This window comes from Esox lucius, chromosome 1 (assembly GCF_011004845.1).
Source record: "Esox lucius isolate fEsoLuc1 chromosome 1, fEsoLuc1.pri, whole genome shotgun sequence".
NCBI classification, from domain to species: Eukaryota; Metazoa; Chordata; class Actinopteri; order Esociformes; family Esocidae; genus Esox; species Esox lucius.
The window spans coordinates 911,899-928,807 of NC_047569.1; the positions used below are offsets into that span (position 1 = coordinate 911,899).

Sequence of the window (16,909 nt, forward strand, 5' to 3'; positions counted from 1 at the left end):
GTAACCGTTTGGATCTTTAAAAAAGTAAGGAGGATCTTGGCCTACTCAAAGTGAGTGTGATTCGTAACCCAGGCTGTTCTCCCCCCAGTTCTTTAACCTGGTGCTGATGCTGGGTAAGACATCAGTCAGCGACCTGTCAGAGCACGTTTTCGACCTGATCCTGGAGCTCTACGACATTGACAGCCACCTACTCCTTTCCGTGCTCCCACAACTCGAGTTCAAACTGAAGGTAGCAATGCGCATTCACTCCTACCGACCAACTACTAACAATCTACTAACACCCACACTTTTGTTTTGCAATTGAAATGGGGACCCTGAAAATCTTTTTTTAACTGTTAATCTAGAAGCACAAGCTTAACACTGGTTGAAGTAAGCAAGTCTCAGATTCAACTGTGAAGAGAAGACTTCGAGCTACAGGTTTGATCGGCAGTAAGAAAGCCATTACTAAGATTTGCAAAATAAGTAAAGGGGCTTACCTGAGCCATAAAGTATCACCAGTGGACTAGGTCAAGGTCAAAGGGTTTTCATTTGCAATAACAAGTTAAGGCAATGCAATGCTTGGTTTTCCTACTCCCGACAGTGCAGTTAAAAAGTAACAGTAATAAAAAATAAAATAATAATAATAAAAACACAATCAATCAGTAATAACACTATACAAAAACACAAATCAATAATAATAACTACACAACTATACCACCGTAGTACATTATACAAGTGGCAGGTGTACATGGGACTCTGGATGGAGTGGAAGAAGGGTTCCTGAGTTGAGCAGCCTTACAGCCATTGGAAAGAAGCTGTCCCATAACCTGTTTCTTTTGGACTGAATACTCCTGTACCTTTTGCCTGACGGCAGCTTACATGGGTGGCTGGGATCTGTAATGATTTTGTTTGCTCCACCTCCTACACCTCTCTGTGTTGAGATCGTGCAGGGATGGCAGGTCAGACCTTGTGATGCACTCTGCTGTTTTTATCACCCTCTGAAGTGCTTTGCGGTCAAGGGCGGTGAAACAGCCAGTCAGGATTCTCTCAATAGTGAATCTGTAGAAGTTGGTGAGTATCCTGAAATCCATGCCAAATGTCCTTAATCGGCGTCGAAAGAAGAGCCGTTTCCTGGCCTCCTTTTCACAATGTTAGTGTCGTCGCTGATGTTGACCCAGAGAAACCTGATGTTGCAAACTTTCTCTACTGCAAATCCATTGATGTGTAAGGGGAAGTGGTCTCCCCGCCGCTGCTTCCTGTAATCAACAATCATCTCTGTAGTTTTGCTGATATTGAGCTGGAGGTTGTTATCCTGACACCGCAAAGTCAGTGATCTTATCTCTTCTGTGTCGGCTGACTCGTCGTTATCAGAGATCAGGTGGTGGTGACTTCAGCAAACTTAACAATGGTGTTACAGACGTGTGCTGCCAGGCAGTCGTGGGTGAAGAGAGAGTACAGGAGCGGGCTCAGCACACGGGCCTGGGGGGAACCAGTACTGAGAGTCAGTGAGGAGGAGGTGGTATTGCCCATCCGCACCACCTGGGGTCTGCCCGTCTGGAAATTCAGGATCCATATGCATATAGAGGGGTCGAGACCCAGATCCCTGAGCTTAACCTCCAGCTTGTGGGGCTCAATGGTGTTGTGACTACTGAAGACTGGAAGAAGGTCTTATGGACCAATTAATAAAAATTTGAAAACTTGGGTTTATCAGGTTTTTTTACACCGTCGAGTAGGCCAAAGGATGGTTCCACAGTATGTGACACCAACTGTTAAACATGAAGGAGGAATCATGATGGTCTGGGGCTCTTTTGCTGGATCCAGAGTCAGCAACTTGCACAGAGTGGCACCTTGAACCAAAACGGCTATTACAGCATTTTGCAGCACCATGCAGTACCCTCTGCAGTGGATGATCAATGGTTCATCCTATAGCAAGAAAATGACCCAGAACATATCTTGCGGCTATTTCAGAACTATCTTAGATGAAAAGAACAAGACGGTAGGCTTCAGATCATAGAATGATCAGCACACTCTCTGGACTGTTTCCAAAAAAGTTGAGACGCTGCGTAAAATGTAAATAAAAACAAAATGCAATGATGTGCAAATCAGTTAAATCCTATGTTCAATAGAAAATAGTACAAAGACAACATATCAAATGTTAAAACTAAGACATTTTATTGTTTTTGTGAAAAATATATGCCAATTTAGAATTTGATGCCAGTAACAAAAAAGTTAGGACAGAGGAAACAAAAGACTGGAAAAGTTGTGTAATGCTAAAAACTAAAGCTGGTGGAATTTTACACAACTAATTAGGTCAACTGGCAACAGGTCAGTAACATGATTGGGTATTAAACGATCATTCCAGAGAGGATGGGTCTGTCAGACTTGAGGATGGAGAGGTGTTCACTACTCTGTGAAAGACAAATAGTTCAACAATTTAAGAATGACTTTTCTCAATGTAAAATTGAGTTTGGGGATCTCATCATCTACGGTACATAATGTCATTAAATGATTCAGAGAATCTGAAGAAGTCTCTGTATGCAAGGGACAAGGCTGAAAACCAGTACTGAATGGCCGTGATCTTCAGGACCTCAGATGGTCCTGCATTAAAAACAGACACGATTCTGTAGTGGAATCACTGCATGGGCTCAGGAACACCATTGTCTGTGAACACAGTGCATCGCTGCACCTACAAATGCAAGTTAAAACTCTACCATGCAAAAAAGAAACCATACATAAACAAGATCCAGAACTGCGCCACCTTCTCTTGGCTTGAGCTCATTTAAGATGGACTGAGGCAAAGTGGAAAACTGTCCTGTGGGCTAAAGAAACAAGATTTTAAATTATTTTTGGGAATCATGGACGCAGTATCCTCTGGGCTTAAGAAGAGAGGGACCATCCGGTTTCTTATCAGCGCATAGTTCAAAGCCAGCATGCATGATGATATGAGGGTGGATTAGTGCACATGGCATGGATGACTTGCATGTCTGTGAAGACACCAATAATGCTGAACCATACATACAGGTTTTGGAGCAACATGTGCTGCCATCCCGACTGAATACTAGGGATGGCAGCACATGTTGCTCCAAAACCTGTATGTTACTGGCATCAAGAATATAATGTCTTTTTCAGAGAAGGCCTTGCTTTTCAGCCTTGTTGCCAAACGACATACTGCACGTATTACAACAGCCTGGCTCCATAGTAAAATAGTCTGGTTGCTAATCTGTCCTGCCTGCAGTCCAGACTGGTCAACCATTGAAAACATTGGGCACATTATGAAATGAAAAATACGAGAAAGGAGACCCCAAACTGATGAGCAGCTGAAATCCTATTATCAAGCCAGATTTGGAATACATTTCACCTTCAAAACTGTAGCAATTGGTCTCCAAGTTCCAAAAGGCTTACAGAGTATTGTTAAAAGAGGTGATGCAACACAGTGGTAAACATGCCCCTGTCAACTTATTTGAAACCTGTTGTTGGCATCAAAAATTCAAAATGGGCATGTTCACCGATCAGCCATAACATTATGACCACATGTCTAATATTGTGTAGGTCCCCCTTTTGCCGCCAAAACAGCCCTGACCCGTGGAGGCATGGGGTCCACTAGACCTCTGAATGTGTGCTGTGGTATCTGGCACCAAGACATTAGCAGTCCTGGTTTTGTCTTTTATGTATTGAGATCTGGGGAATTTGGAGGCCAAGTAAACACCTTGAACTCGTTGTTGTGTTCCTCAAACCATTCTTGAACCATTTTTGCTTTGTGTCAGGGTGCATTATCCTGCTGAAAGAGGCCAAAAGCCATCAGGGAATACCATTGCCTTGAAAGGGTGCACATGGTCTGCAACAATGCTTAGGTAGGTGGTACTTCAATGTACGTCAAACATCCACATGAATAGCAGGATCCAAGGTTTCCCAGCAGAACATTGCCCAAAGCATCACACTGCCTCTGCCGGCTTGCCTCCTTCCCATAGTGCATCCAGGTGCTATGTGTTCTTCAGGTAAGCGACGCACACCACCCAGCCATCCACGTGATGTAAAAGGAATAGTGATTCATCAAACCAGGCCACCTTTTTCCATTGCTCCGTGGTTCTGATGCTCACCTGCCCATTGTAGGCACTTTCAGCAATGGACAGGGGTCAGCATGGTTACCCAGACTGGTCTGTGGCTATGCAGCCACATGCTCAACAAACTGCAATGCATTGTGTGTTCTGACACCTTTCTATCAGTACCAGCATTAACTTTTTCAGCAGTTTGAGCTACAGTATCTCATCTGTTGGATCGGACCACACGGGCCAGACTTCGCTCCCCACATGCATCAATGAGCTTTGACCGCCCATGATCATGTTGCCGGTTCATTGCTTTTCCTTCCTTGGACCACTTTTGATAAGTACTGACCATTGCAGACTGGGAACACCCCACAAGGGCTGAACTTTTGGGGATGCTCTGACTCACAATGACCATCAAAATGTGTCCCTTGTCAAAGTCGCTCAGATACTTATGCTTGCCTGTTTTTCCTGATTCTAACACATCAACTTTGAGGACAGAATGTTCACTTGATGCCTAATATATCCCATCCACTGACAAGTGCCATGATAACATGATTATCAGTGTTATTCACTTCATAAAGTCATGGCTGATCAGTGTATTTTTGCAAAAATATGTAAGATTTCTCAGTTTCAACATTTGATATGTTGTCTTTGTACTATTTGGAATTAAATGGAGGGATAAATGTTTTGACCTGTAGTGTATATAGCTATGAAGCCTTCGTGTGTGCAGTTCGATAATTAGATTATTCAAACGTGCAAACACAAACAGTTGTTTGTTGATGTGACACCTTGTCTTCTCATTTCAACCAGGACTGGTTTGTATTTTTGTATTTATTTTGCTAAACAGAACTTTTCACTTTTGGCGAAATCACATAGGTCACTGTATGGAGTTAGATGTGTCTCAATATTCATAAAAATATAAAGAAAATCTGTGCGTATATTCATCACAACTCACAAATAAAAATAAGATTTATAAATGTGAAAAAATATTTTGTAAATAAAAACATTATCTGTAAATATGTAAACATATTTCACAAATATAAATAACATTTGTGAATATGTAAAAACATATTTCACTAATAAAACAAATCTGTAAAACATTTACAACTGTTGCTTAACATTTACAAGTGTTGACCTCCATTTACAAAGTTTCTGAATTTTATATTTACACATTTTTTAGACACATTTTCTTTTGTTGACAGGTTCTCATGTATGTGGTTTCAGTCAGAGGGCTCGCTTGGTGGGACTTATGGAATATCCGGACTGGACAGTTCTGTAAGCAGAAGATACACATCTCCGCACGCACGAGCTCTGTGTGTTTGTGTGAGAGAAATTTAACCAATATCCCACTAGGTGTAACGAGGACACGCGTGGAGGACGCGCGCCGAACACCATCGCCGGTCTTCTAGCCACGCCGCTCCTCCTCCCATGGCGCTGTCATGTTTTGTTATTGCACGCACCTGGTGTCCATTCCCTCATTAGATCGCATATATAAGTTCCTGTGTTTCCGGGTGTCTTTGTGTGGTATAGTTCTATGTTCGGTGTTAATGTTTGTGAAGCTGTTTGCACGCTTGTTTTGCGCTCTTGGTTTTATTACGCGTGTCCTTTTTTGAGATAAGAAAATAAGAGATATTGAAAATACCTCCCTGCGTTTGGCTCCTTATTCACGCACCTCGACAACACCAATGACACTTGGTGGAAAGTCAAATCACTTTTATATAGCACATTTAAAAACAACAGGAGTTTACCCGAAGTGCTTTACAGTCGAGGTATATGTGCAGGCGCTAGAACAAACATTTTGGGTGGGTTTTGATTGCCATGGACGGACACATTTGTCCTACTTATCAACATAGAATTGTAGGTAAAGCACGACGTACGGTAAGCAAATAATCTTTGCATGCTTAAGACAACTAAAATTATGTAAAATCTAAGTAATACAATAAGAAATGTAAGAAATTTAATAAAACCAACAACAGATTAAAACAGTAAGTGGACGTTAAAAATAAGTTAAAAGTGGACTTGACAAATACCAAGATATAACCTCAGACTGACCTAAAAGCAAGAGAAAAAGGTAGGTCTTTAAATTTTATTTAAAATTGCAATGGTGGAACGGGACTTCCAGAGCATGGGAGCAGCAACAGAAAAAACTAGGCTACCCCATCCTTCCTGGAGAGTGGGTTCTTGCTTCTTTCAAATATACCAAATTGTTTATTTTGAAAGAGCAAACATGTCTATGATCTGATGTTTTAATTCTTAATATAATTGATGCATCTGTTCTTTACTCTATTTCCATTACATTCATATTCACAGTAGCAGAGTACTTTGAAATGATGCATAAAAGAACAAATTGGTGCATATCAATTCACCAGAATGCAGGGAATGAAGTATCTGACACTCATTGGGGAGAACCCCCAGACCCCGCTTCATTAGTGTCCCCTGGGTTTGTGGCTGCTGGCAAGGTGTCCCTTGTTTTTCCACATTGAAGGTGGCAACCCTAATGTAACCCCATGGCACCACTGACTTGATAACGATATGTTGTTGACTTGCACAGCTGCATTTGGTTAATTCAGAATGAGTCTTGCACATCTAGCTAATCTTAGTGGTTATACAGTTGTGCTTAGAAGTTTGCATACCCTGGAAGAAATTGTGCAATTATGGCATTGATTTTGAAAATATGACTGATCATGCAAAAATACATTATTTTATTTAAGGATAGTGATCATATGAAGCCATTTATTATCACATTGTTGTTTGGCTCCTTTTTAAATCATAATGATAACAGAAACCACTGAAATGGCCCTGATCCAAAGTTGACATACCATTCAATAGCAATTAAAGGGTAATTTCCCACACCTGTGACTTTTTATATTACATTTAGTGTTGAAAAAGGTGAAGGTCCTGGAGTTGCCACCACAGTCTCCTGACCTTAATATCATTGAGCTACTCTGGGGAGATCTCAAACGTGCGGTTCATGCAATATTAACAAAGACTTTGCATGACCTGGAGGCATTTTGTCAAGACAAATGGGCAGCTATACCACCTGCAAGAATTCGGGACCTTGTGGACAACTATTACAAAAGATTGCACGCTACCATTGATGCTAAAGGGGGCACAGTATTAAGAACTAAGGGTATGCAGACTTTTGAACAGGGGTCATTCCATTTTATTCTTTATTGCCATGTTTTGTTTTATGATCGTGCCATTCTGTTATAACCTACAGTTGAATATGAATCCCTTAAGAAATAAAACAAATGTGTCTTGTCTGCTCACTAATTTTTTCTTAAAAAATTTTACATATATTACCAATTCTCCGAGGGTATGCAAATATTTTTGGATACATTTCTTTAGGAAACATTATTTCTTAAGACAACCGTGAATCTTATGACAATAAAACATATACCATTATATTTATTGTAACAAGGATACTCCAGTATGTAATTACTAATTTGCATTTATGGGGATTTAATAAATACAGAGTATTTTGTACAATCATACTGACAACATGATGTCAAACAAAGGCTCATAACAAAAAATTATAATTATAATAATAATAGCAATATAAATAACTAAACAGTATATTTTATGTTATGGTCTCCTCTTTCAGAGTTTAGTTTAGTTTAGTTTATTGGTTTATAATAATGTGGACAACCTCTTTCAATAAAAGAGCAGCTTTAGCCTCTACGGCTAATTTCCAGCTGTAGTCCCCAGCCAGTTGTTAATAGGCATACATCAATAAATACATTACAAGTAAAACAGATGTAAGCAAGAGCTTAGACATACAAACAAGATAACACAAAATTAAGACAAACAAGCAAGCACAAATTACAAAGACATAAAAACAGGTCAAGCAATAGAACAGTGAAAATTGACAAAAAAAGAATAAAAATGCAGAGGCCACATTGCAGAGGCCACATTGAAGCACATACATGACATAACATTGAAGCAGGCAGGCAGAGATCAAATGACAGAAGCATGATCATGTCATATCTTGTACGCACATCACATCTAGCATTTTAATGTGTACAGTTGTAATTGTCGGTTAGCCAATTTTTAAGGTGTGCTGCAAAAGTCGAATACATATGTATGTTTTTAATTGTAATAGGCAATGAGTTCCAGTTATGTATTGCAGTAACAGAAAATGATAATTGACCAAATGTACTTTTTCTGAATGGGATTACAAGGTCGCCTCGTGTGGTGCTTCTGGTGCTTCTGGTATTCTGACTGCTGTTATTATATTGAATTATAAATTAATTGAAAGGAGGCGGAGCGGTATTATGTAAAATTTTGTAAACCAGACAAATGTTTTTATATTTCATCAAATTTTCCCAGCTCAGCAATTTATGGTTTTTAAGGATGATACAATGATGTGAACTGTTAGGCTTTTGGTCCAAAATTTTAAGAGTTTTTTTATAAATAGTTGCCAAAGGCTTTAGTGATGAGCTGTTAGTTTGTCCCCAGCTTGTCAGACAATATGTTAGATGTGACATAATCATTGCATCCATAAATAATTTGGCTGCATTAAAAGTAAGGGCATTTCTAATATATCTAAAGTTAGCTAAACTAAACTTAACCCTATTGCAGACTTTCGTAATATGTGTTTTAAAAGAGAGATTAGAATCAATAATAACGCCCAAATATTTAAATTGTGGCACAATAGTAATGTTTTGACCCGAAATTGATATATTTGACACACTATTACATTGACTTTTTGTAAAAAACATTCCCACAGTTTTATCTACATTTAATTGAAGGCATGAACGATTTAGCCAATCGGTTATCTGGTCCATGGCTTTAGTCAGTTTTGCGGCTGCCAGATTTTTTGTCTTGGCATGCACATAAATTACAGTGTCGTCCGCATATATTATTGTATTAATATCAGGGCAAACTGATGGCAAATCATTAATATTTAGACTAAACAAAAGCGGGCCAAGTATTGATCCTTGTGGCACCCCTGTACATAAATTAAGAGCTAGTGAACAATGGGTGTTCACAGAAACAAATTGAGTTCTACCAGTTAAATATGACTCAAACCATTTAATTGCAGAAGTGGAAAAATTAAAAGTAGAGAGTTTGGCAATAAGGACCTGATGGTTAACTGTGTCAAATGCTTTACGGAGGTCTAAAAACACAGCGCCAACAACACCTCCCTTGTCCACCATTGCTCGAACAGTCTCTAAAAAGTAACAGTTAGCCGTTTCTGCGGAGTGATGGGCCCGAAAGCCAAACTGCATTGGATGAAGCGAGAAGGGACTATTATTTAGAAAAGAAACAAGCTGCTCTGATCTGTGATCTGTTTAAGGGATTAATTAATCCTTAGTTTCTGATGACTTGGAGAGATATTAATTTAGAAGTTCAATGGTGGGCCATAATTTGGTAGTGGTGGTAAAGAGGATGGTTGTTAAAACACGTTGCTGAAAAAAGCAAGACGGAGAAGCAGGATAATGTCACATGATTGATGGATCTTTTTTGTGCAATTAAGTAACAGTATCAATTAAATGGTAAGAACGCTGAGATTCAGGTACTGTAGAAGTCAGCAGAGATCAATATAGTATAGTTCATGCATTTAGTAACTTTAACACTTATTAATATTAAGAATATTAGGGAATGTCATTCTAAAAATACTGCAAAGGAACTGAAGAGTGTTCACCTATTTTCTTGAGGTTTGGTGTGAGGGACATTGAAGGATATTGTGAGGGGACACTGACAGAAGCTACAGCAGGAGGGAACTAAAGAGAAATACAAACATTATATTAAGGGTTACTCTTGATAAAAATATCCAATATTCCAGTTTGTTTTAAACTTAAAGGATCTTGGGAACCCTTCTCAAATAACCTGTGAGAGCCAGATGTGCACTGAGTGTTCTGCAGTAGATATAATTCAATCTCTGATTGGATGTGTGATGAAAGGTTTACAAGTGGTCACCAATACTTGCCAAATAAAAAGTACATAGACTTCTAACAAATTAAAGATGTAGGTGGGCCATGATGTTGGTGTACTATCACTCTATACTTACACACATTCTAAGGACATAAGCTTATAGTTTTCCTTTTATAACCACTAACGTTAGCACGATGTGTAAGACTCATACTGAATGAACCGAATGCAGCTGTGCAAGTCAACAACATGCCAATATCTAGTCAGTTGCGTCGTTGGGTCATTACTTGAGTTAAGCTACAGTAGCCTACTAGCTGGCTAGATAGCCAACCAGATGTAGGCAGACATAACTAACTGTGCTTAAGTTTGTTGCCTGAAGTTGAAAACACGCTTGGTATTGTATTACGCATTGGTGATGCAGTCAAATATTGTTATACAAATAAACATTATTCTCACATTTCAGGAAAAATGTGTCCTAGCTACCTATAGACACCAATCTACCAGGCTCCAGTCCGGATATTCCATAAGTCCCACCAAACGAGCCCTCAGACTGAAACCACGCACAGGAGAACTTGTCGACCAAAGGAAAATGTGTCTAAAAATTTGTAAATATAAAATTCAGATCCGTAAATAAACTTAAGATTTGTAAATGGAGGTCAACACTTGTAAATGTTAAGCAACAGTTGTAAATGTTTTACAGATTTGTTTTATTTGTGAAATACCTTTTTTATCTATTCACAAATTGTATTTATATTTGTGAAACATGATTACATATTTACAGATAATGTTTTTATTTACAAAATCTTTTTTCACATTTAAAAGTCCTATTTTTGTTTGTGAGTTGCGTTTTGCGACTAAAAAGTGTTGGTTTGCATTGAATGGTAGTTTCAGTTCCTTACCCCCACCGTAAACCTCCCTGGACTAGCTAATACTATTCCGATCTCGTTTGGTAGGGGAAGAGGAGGTGACAAGTTGTGTTCTTGTTGAAATTCAGTCAGGTAAAGGTTAGAGCAGGATTCTACACAATGCACTTTAATATGAGTATTTATATTGAATGGATCAGCCATACCCATTATGTTGTAACACATTTTCAGATTATCTTTCAGCAGGCTTTGATGACTCTTCCGATATCCCGGCCCTGATGAAAATTCAGAAATGGCTATCTGAATACTGATTGGATGGTGTTCTGCCTGCTATAAACACTTTTTTACCATTCGTGTCAATCTGTGAAAATGTAGCGAAGATGATTAGCTTGATTTTTCATGACAAGCAAATATTCACCTCTATCCTATCCTAGCCTAGCTGGCCAAGGTCTTTACCTCCACTGGCCCAGGCGGTTGTCCCCATGTGCTTCAAGACCACAATCACTGTGCCAGTGCCGAAGCAGTCGACTGCATCTAGCCTGAATGACTTCCGACCTGTCACACTCACGCCCTCGATCATGATGTTCTTCGAAAGAATAGTTCTGGCCCAGTTTATGTCCTGCCTCCCCCCAGCACTGGATCCCTACCAGTTTGCCTACTGGTGGAACAGGTCTACAGAGGAAACCATCTTCACAGGTTTACACTCTATCCTGACCCACCTGGACAAAACCAACACCTATGTGAGATTGCTGTTTATAAAGCTCAGCTCAGTAATCAACAAGCTCATCCCCTTAAGTCTGGTCAACAAACTCCATGACCTGGGGATCAGCCCCTCTCTCTGCAACTGGACTTTGGACTTCCTAACCAACAGACCTCAGTCTGTCAGTTTAGAAAACTTTGCGTTCTCTACCCTGATCCTGAACACTGGGGTTCCACAAGACTGTGTGCTGAAACCCCTCCTGTACTCCCTCTTCACCCACGACTGCGTTTCTGTACACGGTTGATACACCATCGTCAAGTTTGCAGATAACACCACAGTGGTAGGCCTGATCAGTGACAATGATGAGTCAGCCTACAGGGAGGAGGTCAAGTGCTTGGAGGTGTGAAGCGCGGACAACAACCTGGCCCTCAATGCAAAGAAAACCAAGGAACTCATTGTGGATTACAGGAAGTCTAAAGGCTGCAGTCATGCCCCTGTTCTCATTGATGGGACTGAGCACTTCAAATTCTTGGGCACTTCAAATTCTTGGGTGGTCACATCTCCAATGACCTCACCTGGACCCTTTACACCTAAGCCCTGGTCAAAAAGTTGCAGCAGCGCCTGTACTTTTACCGTTGCATAATCGAGAGCATTCTGACTAACAGCGCCCAAGTGTGGTTTAGCGGTTGCTCCGTACCTGTCTGGAAGGCCCTGCAACGATTGGTGAAAACCGCCCAGCACATCACTAGTGCCCAGCTTCCAGCCATCGTAGACCTCCAGCACAAGCAGTGTCTGCACAGGGCTTGCAGCATTATTAAGGACCCTTTACATCCATGCCACAAACTGTTTGCCCTCCTACCATCAGGCCAGGCACTACAGGTCTCTTCGTTCCCGCACCAGCAGGCTCAGGAACAGTTTTGTTCCATTCACTGTAACCCAGCTGAACTCTGTGACACATCACTAACCATAACCCCACCCCTCTCAGGGACCTTGTTGCTCTACTTCCTTTGTACTACTCTGACACTGCCTTGCCAAGTCTGATAATGAAAGTTTTCAGTTGTTACAGGTACGTGTCTACATTGAGAACCTCACTGCTGCTATCCCATTTCAGTTGCAAATGCACCTTGCACATTCAATTTGCCTTTTTGCACATTTATTAATGCCATCGAACTTGCATTTTTACAGTTGTTACATACACATATCTAACATGGAGACCTCATTGCTGCTATCTCTGCATCCCAGTTGCATGTGCTATCTTACTCCTTCAATTTGCCTTGATTGCACACCTAGAATGCCATTTAGAATTGCCATTTGTGCCTGCACAACTATTTACAACTTAACATACACAATACTAACTTTTCTGTCCTCCTATATTTGCCTTAATTGCACATTTAGTTTTGCCATTTGTACTGCAATTGGCTTCATTTCACATCTATACATTCCACTTGTAATATACATATGCTTAATACTTGTACATTTTCAGCCTTCTTCTATTTGCAATTTGGTTAGATGCTAAATGCATTTCGTTGTACTGTACTGAGCAGCAGCGCCACAGTTCCATACACCCTCAGTTCCCATCACTTACGAACACATCCCGGACTTGTTTTCTGTCACATTTTTAATCATGCACACTAGCTCCCTATCTACTGATTAGTATGTGTTTAAATGTTTCCCCTCTGCTCCCCGCATTTGTAGATCATTGTTGTTTTTGCTCTGTGTTTGTTTAATTAAAATATCGACACAGACTACCTCTGCCTGCGCCTGGTTCCCTCACTCCTGCAACACCGTACACCACTGACATCAATCTAATAGAGATGAATGAGATGGTCTTTAAGAGTGTCCATATTTCTTACTTAGACAGTTTACACAGTCTGACTGAAGTTTTTGATAATTAATAACATAACTCTTACAACATTGGTTGTTGCTGTTGTATGGCAACATATTGTTCTCTTTTGGGTCAGATTCAGTTTTTCTACTGCTCTAATTCATTTTGTTCCAACCATGTGTTTAGATTGCACCCCTAGAATTGCACTTTGAAATTATTGGCAAAAGCTGCACTGATGCCAAAATACTTTTCATTGTCAGTCAAATTTGCGTGAGTGGTTCTAAAAGGCAACCATCATGAATACCTACTACATTTGACCCGGAAAAGGCAAACCACAATAGTTTAGAATGGGGAGTAAACTAAAAGCGGAGTGAAACCAATGGGGGTATAATGGTTTCAGGCTTGTATTCTGGTTTGAAGATTTCGCTCTCTAATTTGCACTGAATCACTGCCATTAGGTTCTAAATATTCGTTGTCCCAACCCAGATGAAAGACACATGGACTAATGAGGTGACCAGTACTGGTAAAAAGTGCCAGGTCACCAGAATTAAAAACATTGCCATATCACCAGAATAAAAAACAGTGCTAGGTCACCAGAATAAACAAGAAACCAAGCAAGCCTAGTTCAGCTGGCCCGCAATAAAAAGCATTGATCGCTGTTGCCCTACCAAGATTTGAACCCAGATCGCTCACTGAAAGGCTGTGTCTTTAACCACTATGCCACCAAGCTGGACATCTGTTGAGCATTGGTATAGCCTCTTGACATTATATAAATCTGTCACGCGTTAACGTCATGTCAAGTTTGAATATTTCTTTAAACACCATTAACCATTGTGTTAAATTGAGTAACATTTCTTATTATGTTTCCCTCCACCACAAATGGCATCTATGAACTGTATGGCTTTTGCCACTGGCCATTTTAACAGCTTATTAGCCATTCGTGAATGACATTAATACAATAACTACTGTATCAATATAAGTGACGATAACAGCCTTTTTCGTCAAGTGAAAAGACGAGATAATCGTTTTAGTCAGCAAAGTGTTTGTCTATCCTGATCAAATCCTCTTCTGCCACTGGCTGTTTTAACAGCTTATTTGCCATTTGTGAAGGACATTGACACATTATCTATCAATATAGGTGACAATAGTGATGGCCATTCGAGGCTTCATTACCGTTCTTCTAGCAGCAGGATATTATGAAAATGACTGCTGCCATCATAATATCCTGCTGCTAAAATAACGCCAATGAAGCCTCGAATGGCCATCACTAGGTTACCCACCATGCCATGGTTAACCACACAGCCTTTCACATGGGTGACACGGGTTTGGATCTCGAGAGGGCAACACTTTCTATTGAGGGCCGGCTGAACTAGGTTTGCTTGGTTTCTTGTTTTCAGAGGAATGACAACGACGAGCGGTTACAGGTGGTAAAACTACTGGCGAAAATGTTCGGTGCAAAGGACTCTGAACTTGCAGCACAAAACAAACCACTGTGGCAGTGTTACCTCGGACGGTAAGCTACCTAAAATGTTTATGGGATTTTGTTATAATCTTTGTGTCATTTTACAATGTTCGTCTTTTGTCTCCTACAGGTTTAATGACATCCATGTTCCCATTCGAATCAAATGTGTTAAGTTTGCCAGCCATTGTCTGATGAATCACCCTGACTTAACCAAGGATCTGACAGGTATTTGCCAGGGCCCGATTCAGAGTTGCGATCAGTACTCGCACAAGGTCCTTGAAGTACTTTGGGTCTTAGAAAGGTCAGTACTGGAATACCTGTAAAATCACCAAGTGCTTCAAAAGTCATTGAAATCTAAATACTTCTTATGTCAGAGTTCAATTTCCTTCCTTCCTCCCTGTAAATCTTAAAGTATTCATTTGCTGGAGCTTTTTCTGAGCTGATTGTGATTGTCATATGCACAAACAATTTAGAAATCAGTTCATTTCAGGTGTGCAACTCTACTGCTCATGTTGGTCATTATTTACCTACCAGTTACTAGCTTACCTAAAATTATCTTTCCAGCATAGTATATATTTGTTAGCCAGCTAGATGTGCGTCTTCGTCCTGATAATAGTAGGACACTTGACTGACTTATGTTTGTAGTCTATTACTTCAAAAAAGTTGCGCATCCGAGTTTATAAAGAACAGCATTTAGTTTTTGCCGGACTGCATAAGTGGAGCCGGCCTAGAAGAGCAAATGTCACTGACTGACTAACTACCCACCCACCCCTTGTTAAATAGTGAAGTGGTTAGAGACGCGGACTACGGAACAACGTTTGACTCCCATCCCAGTCATTATGCCTCAGCATTTGTTCAGGACAGACAAAAACTTCACTGGCTACAACCTTCAGTAGCTACGTTATAGGAAGCCTAAAATAAAACAGATTACTGTTATTTTGCGACTATTTCTGGTGGATTTTCAAATTATGTATTAGGATTTGTTTAGAATAGACAAAAACTTTGTTGGCTACATGATTCACTCGTCTTTTCACTTGACAAAAAATGTCAGTTATCGTCGCCAATATTGTTATTTATTCAATGTCATTCACAAATGGCTAATAAGCTGTTAAAACGACCAGTGATAAAATCCATACAGATCATAGATGCTATTTGTGGTGGAGGTAAAATTAATAAGAAACGTTACTCAGTTTAACATTGCTTAATGGTATCTAGTGACATATCGAAACTCGGTGTGATTTAAATGATCTAATGTTGAAATGCTATACTCTGTGGCATAGTGGTTAATGACGGTGTCTCTTATGTAGGGAAGCTGGGTTCAAATCCAGGGAGAGTAACAACGGTTGTCACTTTTTATTGCGGGCCATCTGAGCTTGCCTGGTTTTTTGTTTGCAGCAGCGTCTTCGAACAGTTTTTCATGAAATCGGAATTATATAGTTTAAATAGTTTAAGTTTACTTAAACTATTTAAGTACAAACTATCGTTTTTACTTAAATATAGAGGTAATACTGGATTTAAAAAAAATTCTGTTAATGCATTTGCAGTGTCACACTGCAAATGCATTGAGAGAAAATGTGTTTTGTCCAGTGTAGGTGGAGAAGCAAACTGAGGAAGAAATTATTTGTTACTTACAGTGGGGATAACAAGTATTTGATACATTGCCGATTTTGCAGGTTTTCCTACTTACAAAGCATATAGAGGTCTGTAATTTTTATTTTAGGTACACTTCAACTGTGAGAGATGGAATCTAAAACAAAAATCCAGAAAATCACATGTATGATTTTTAAATAATTAATTAGCATTTTGTTGCATGACATAGGTATTTGATCACCTACCAACCAGTAAGCATTCCGGCTAACTTTTTCTTTAAGAAGCCCTCCTGTTCTCCACTCACCTGCATTAACTGCACCTGTTTGAACTCGTTACCTGTATAAAAGACAACTGTCCACACACTCCATCAAACAGACTCCAACCTCTCCACAATGGTCAAGACCAGAGAGCTGTGTAAGGACATCAGGGATAAAATTGTAGACCTGCACAAGGCTGGGATGGGCTACAGGACAATAGGCAAGCAGCTTGGTGAGAAGGCAACAACTGTTGGCGCAATTCTTAGAAAATAGAAGTTCAAGATGACGGTCAATCTCCCTCGGTCAGGGGCTCCAT

General features: G+C 39.9%; 1 protein-coding gene across 1 annotated transcript in view; it reads left to right on the forward strand.

The window, feature by feature from the left end:
- LOC105009135 (sister chromatid cohesion protein PDS5 homolog B) overlaps nt 1-16,909 on the forward strand; it is a 67,657-nt gene that overhangs the window by 44,163 nt on the left and 6,585 nt on the right. The window contains 3 exon segments of the mRNA XM_034296808.1: nt 89-229; nt 14,682-14,797; nt 14,877-14,971. Of these exon segments, the coding sequence (XP_034152699.1) occupies nt 89-229; nt 14,682-14,797; nt 14,877-14,971 (352 nt within the window).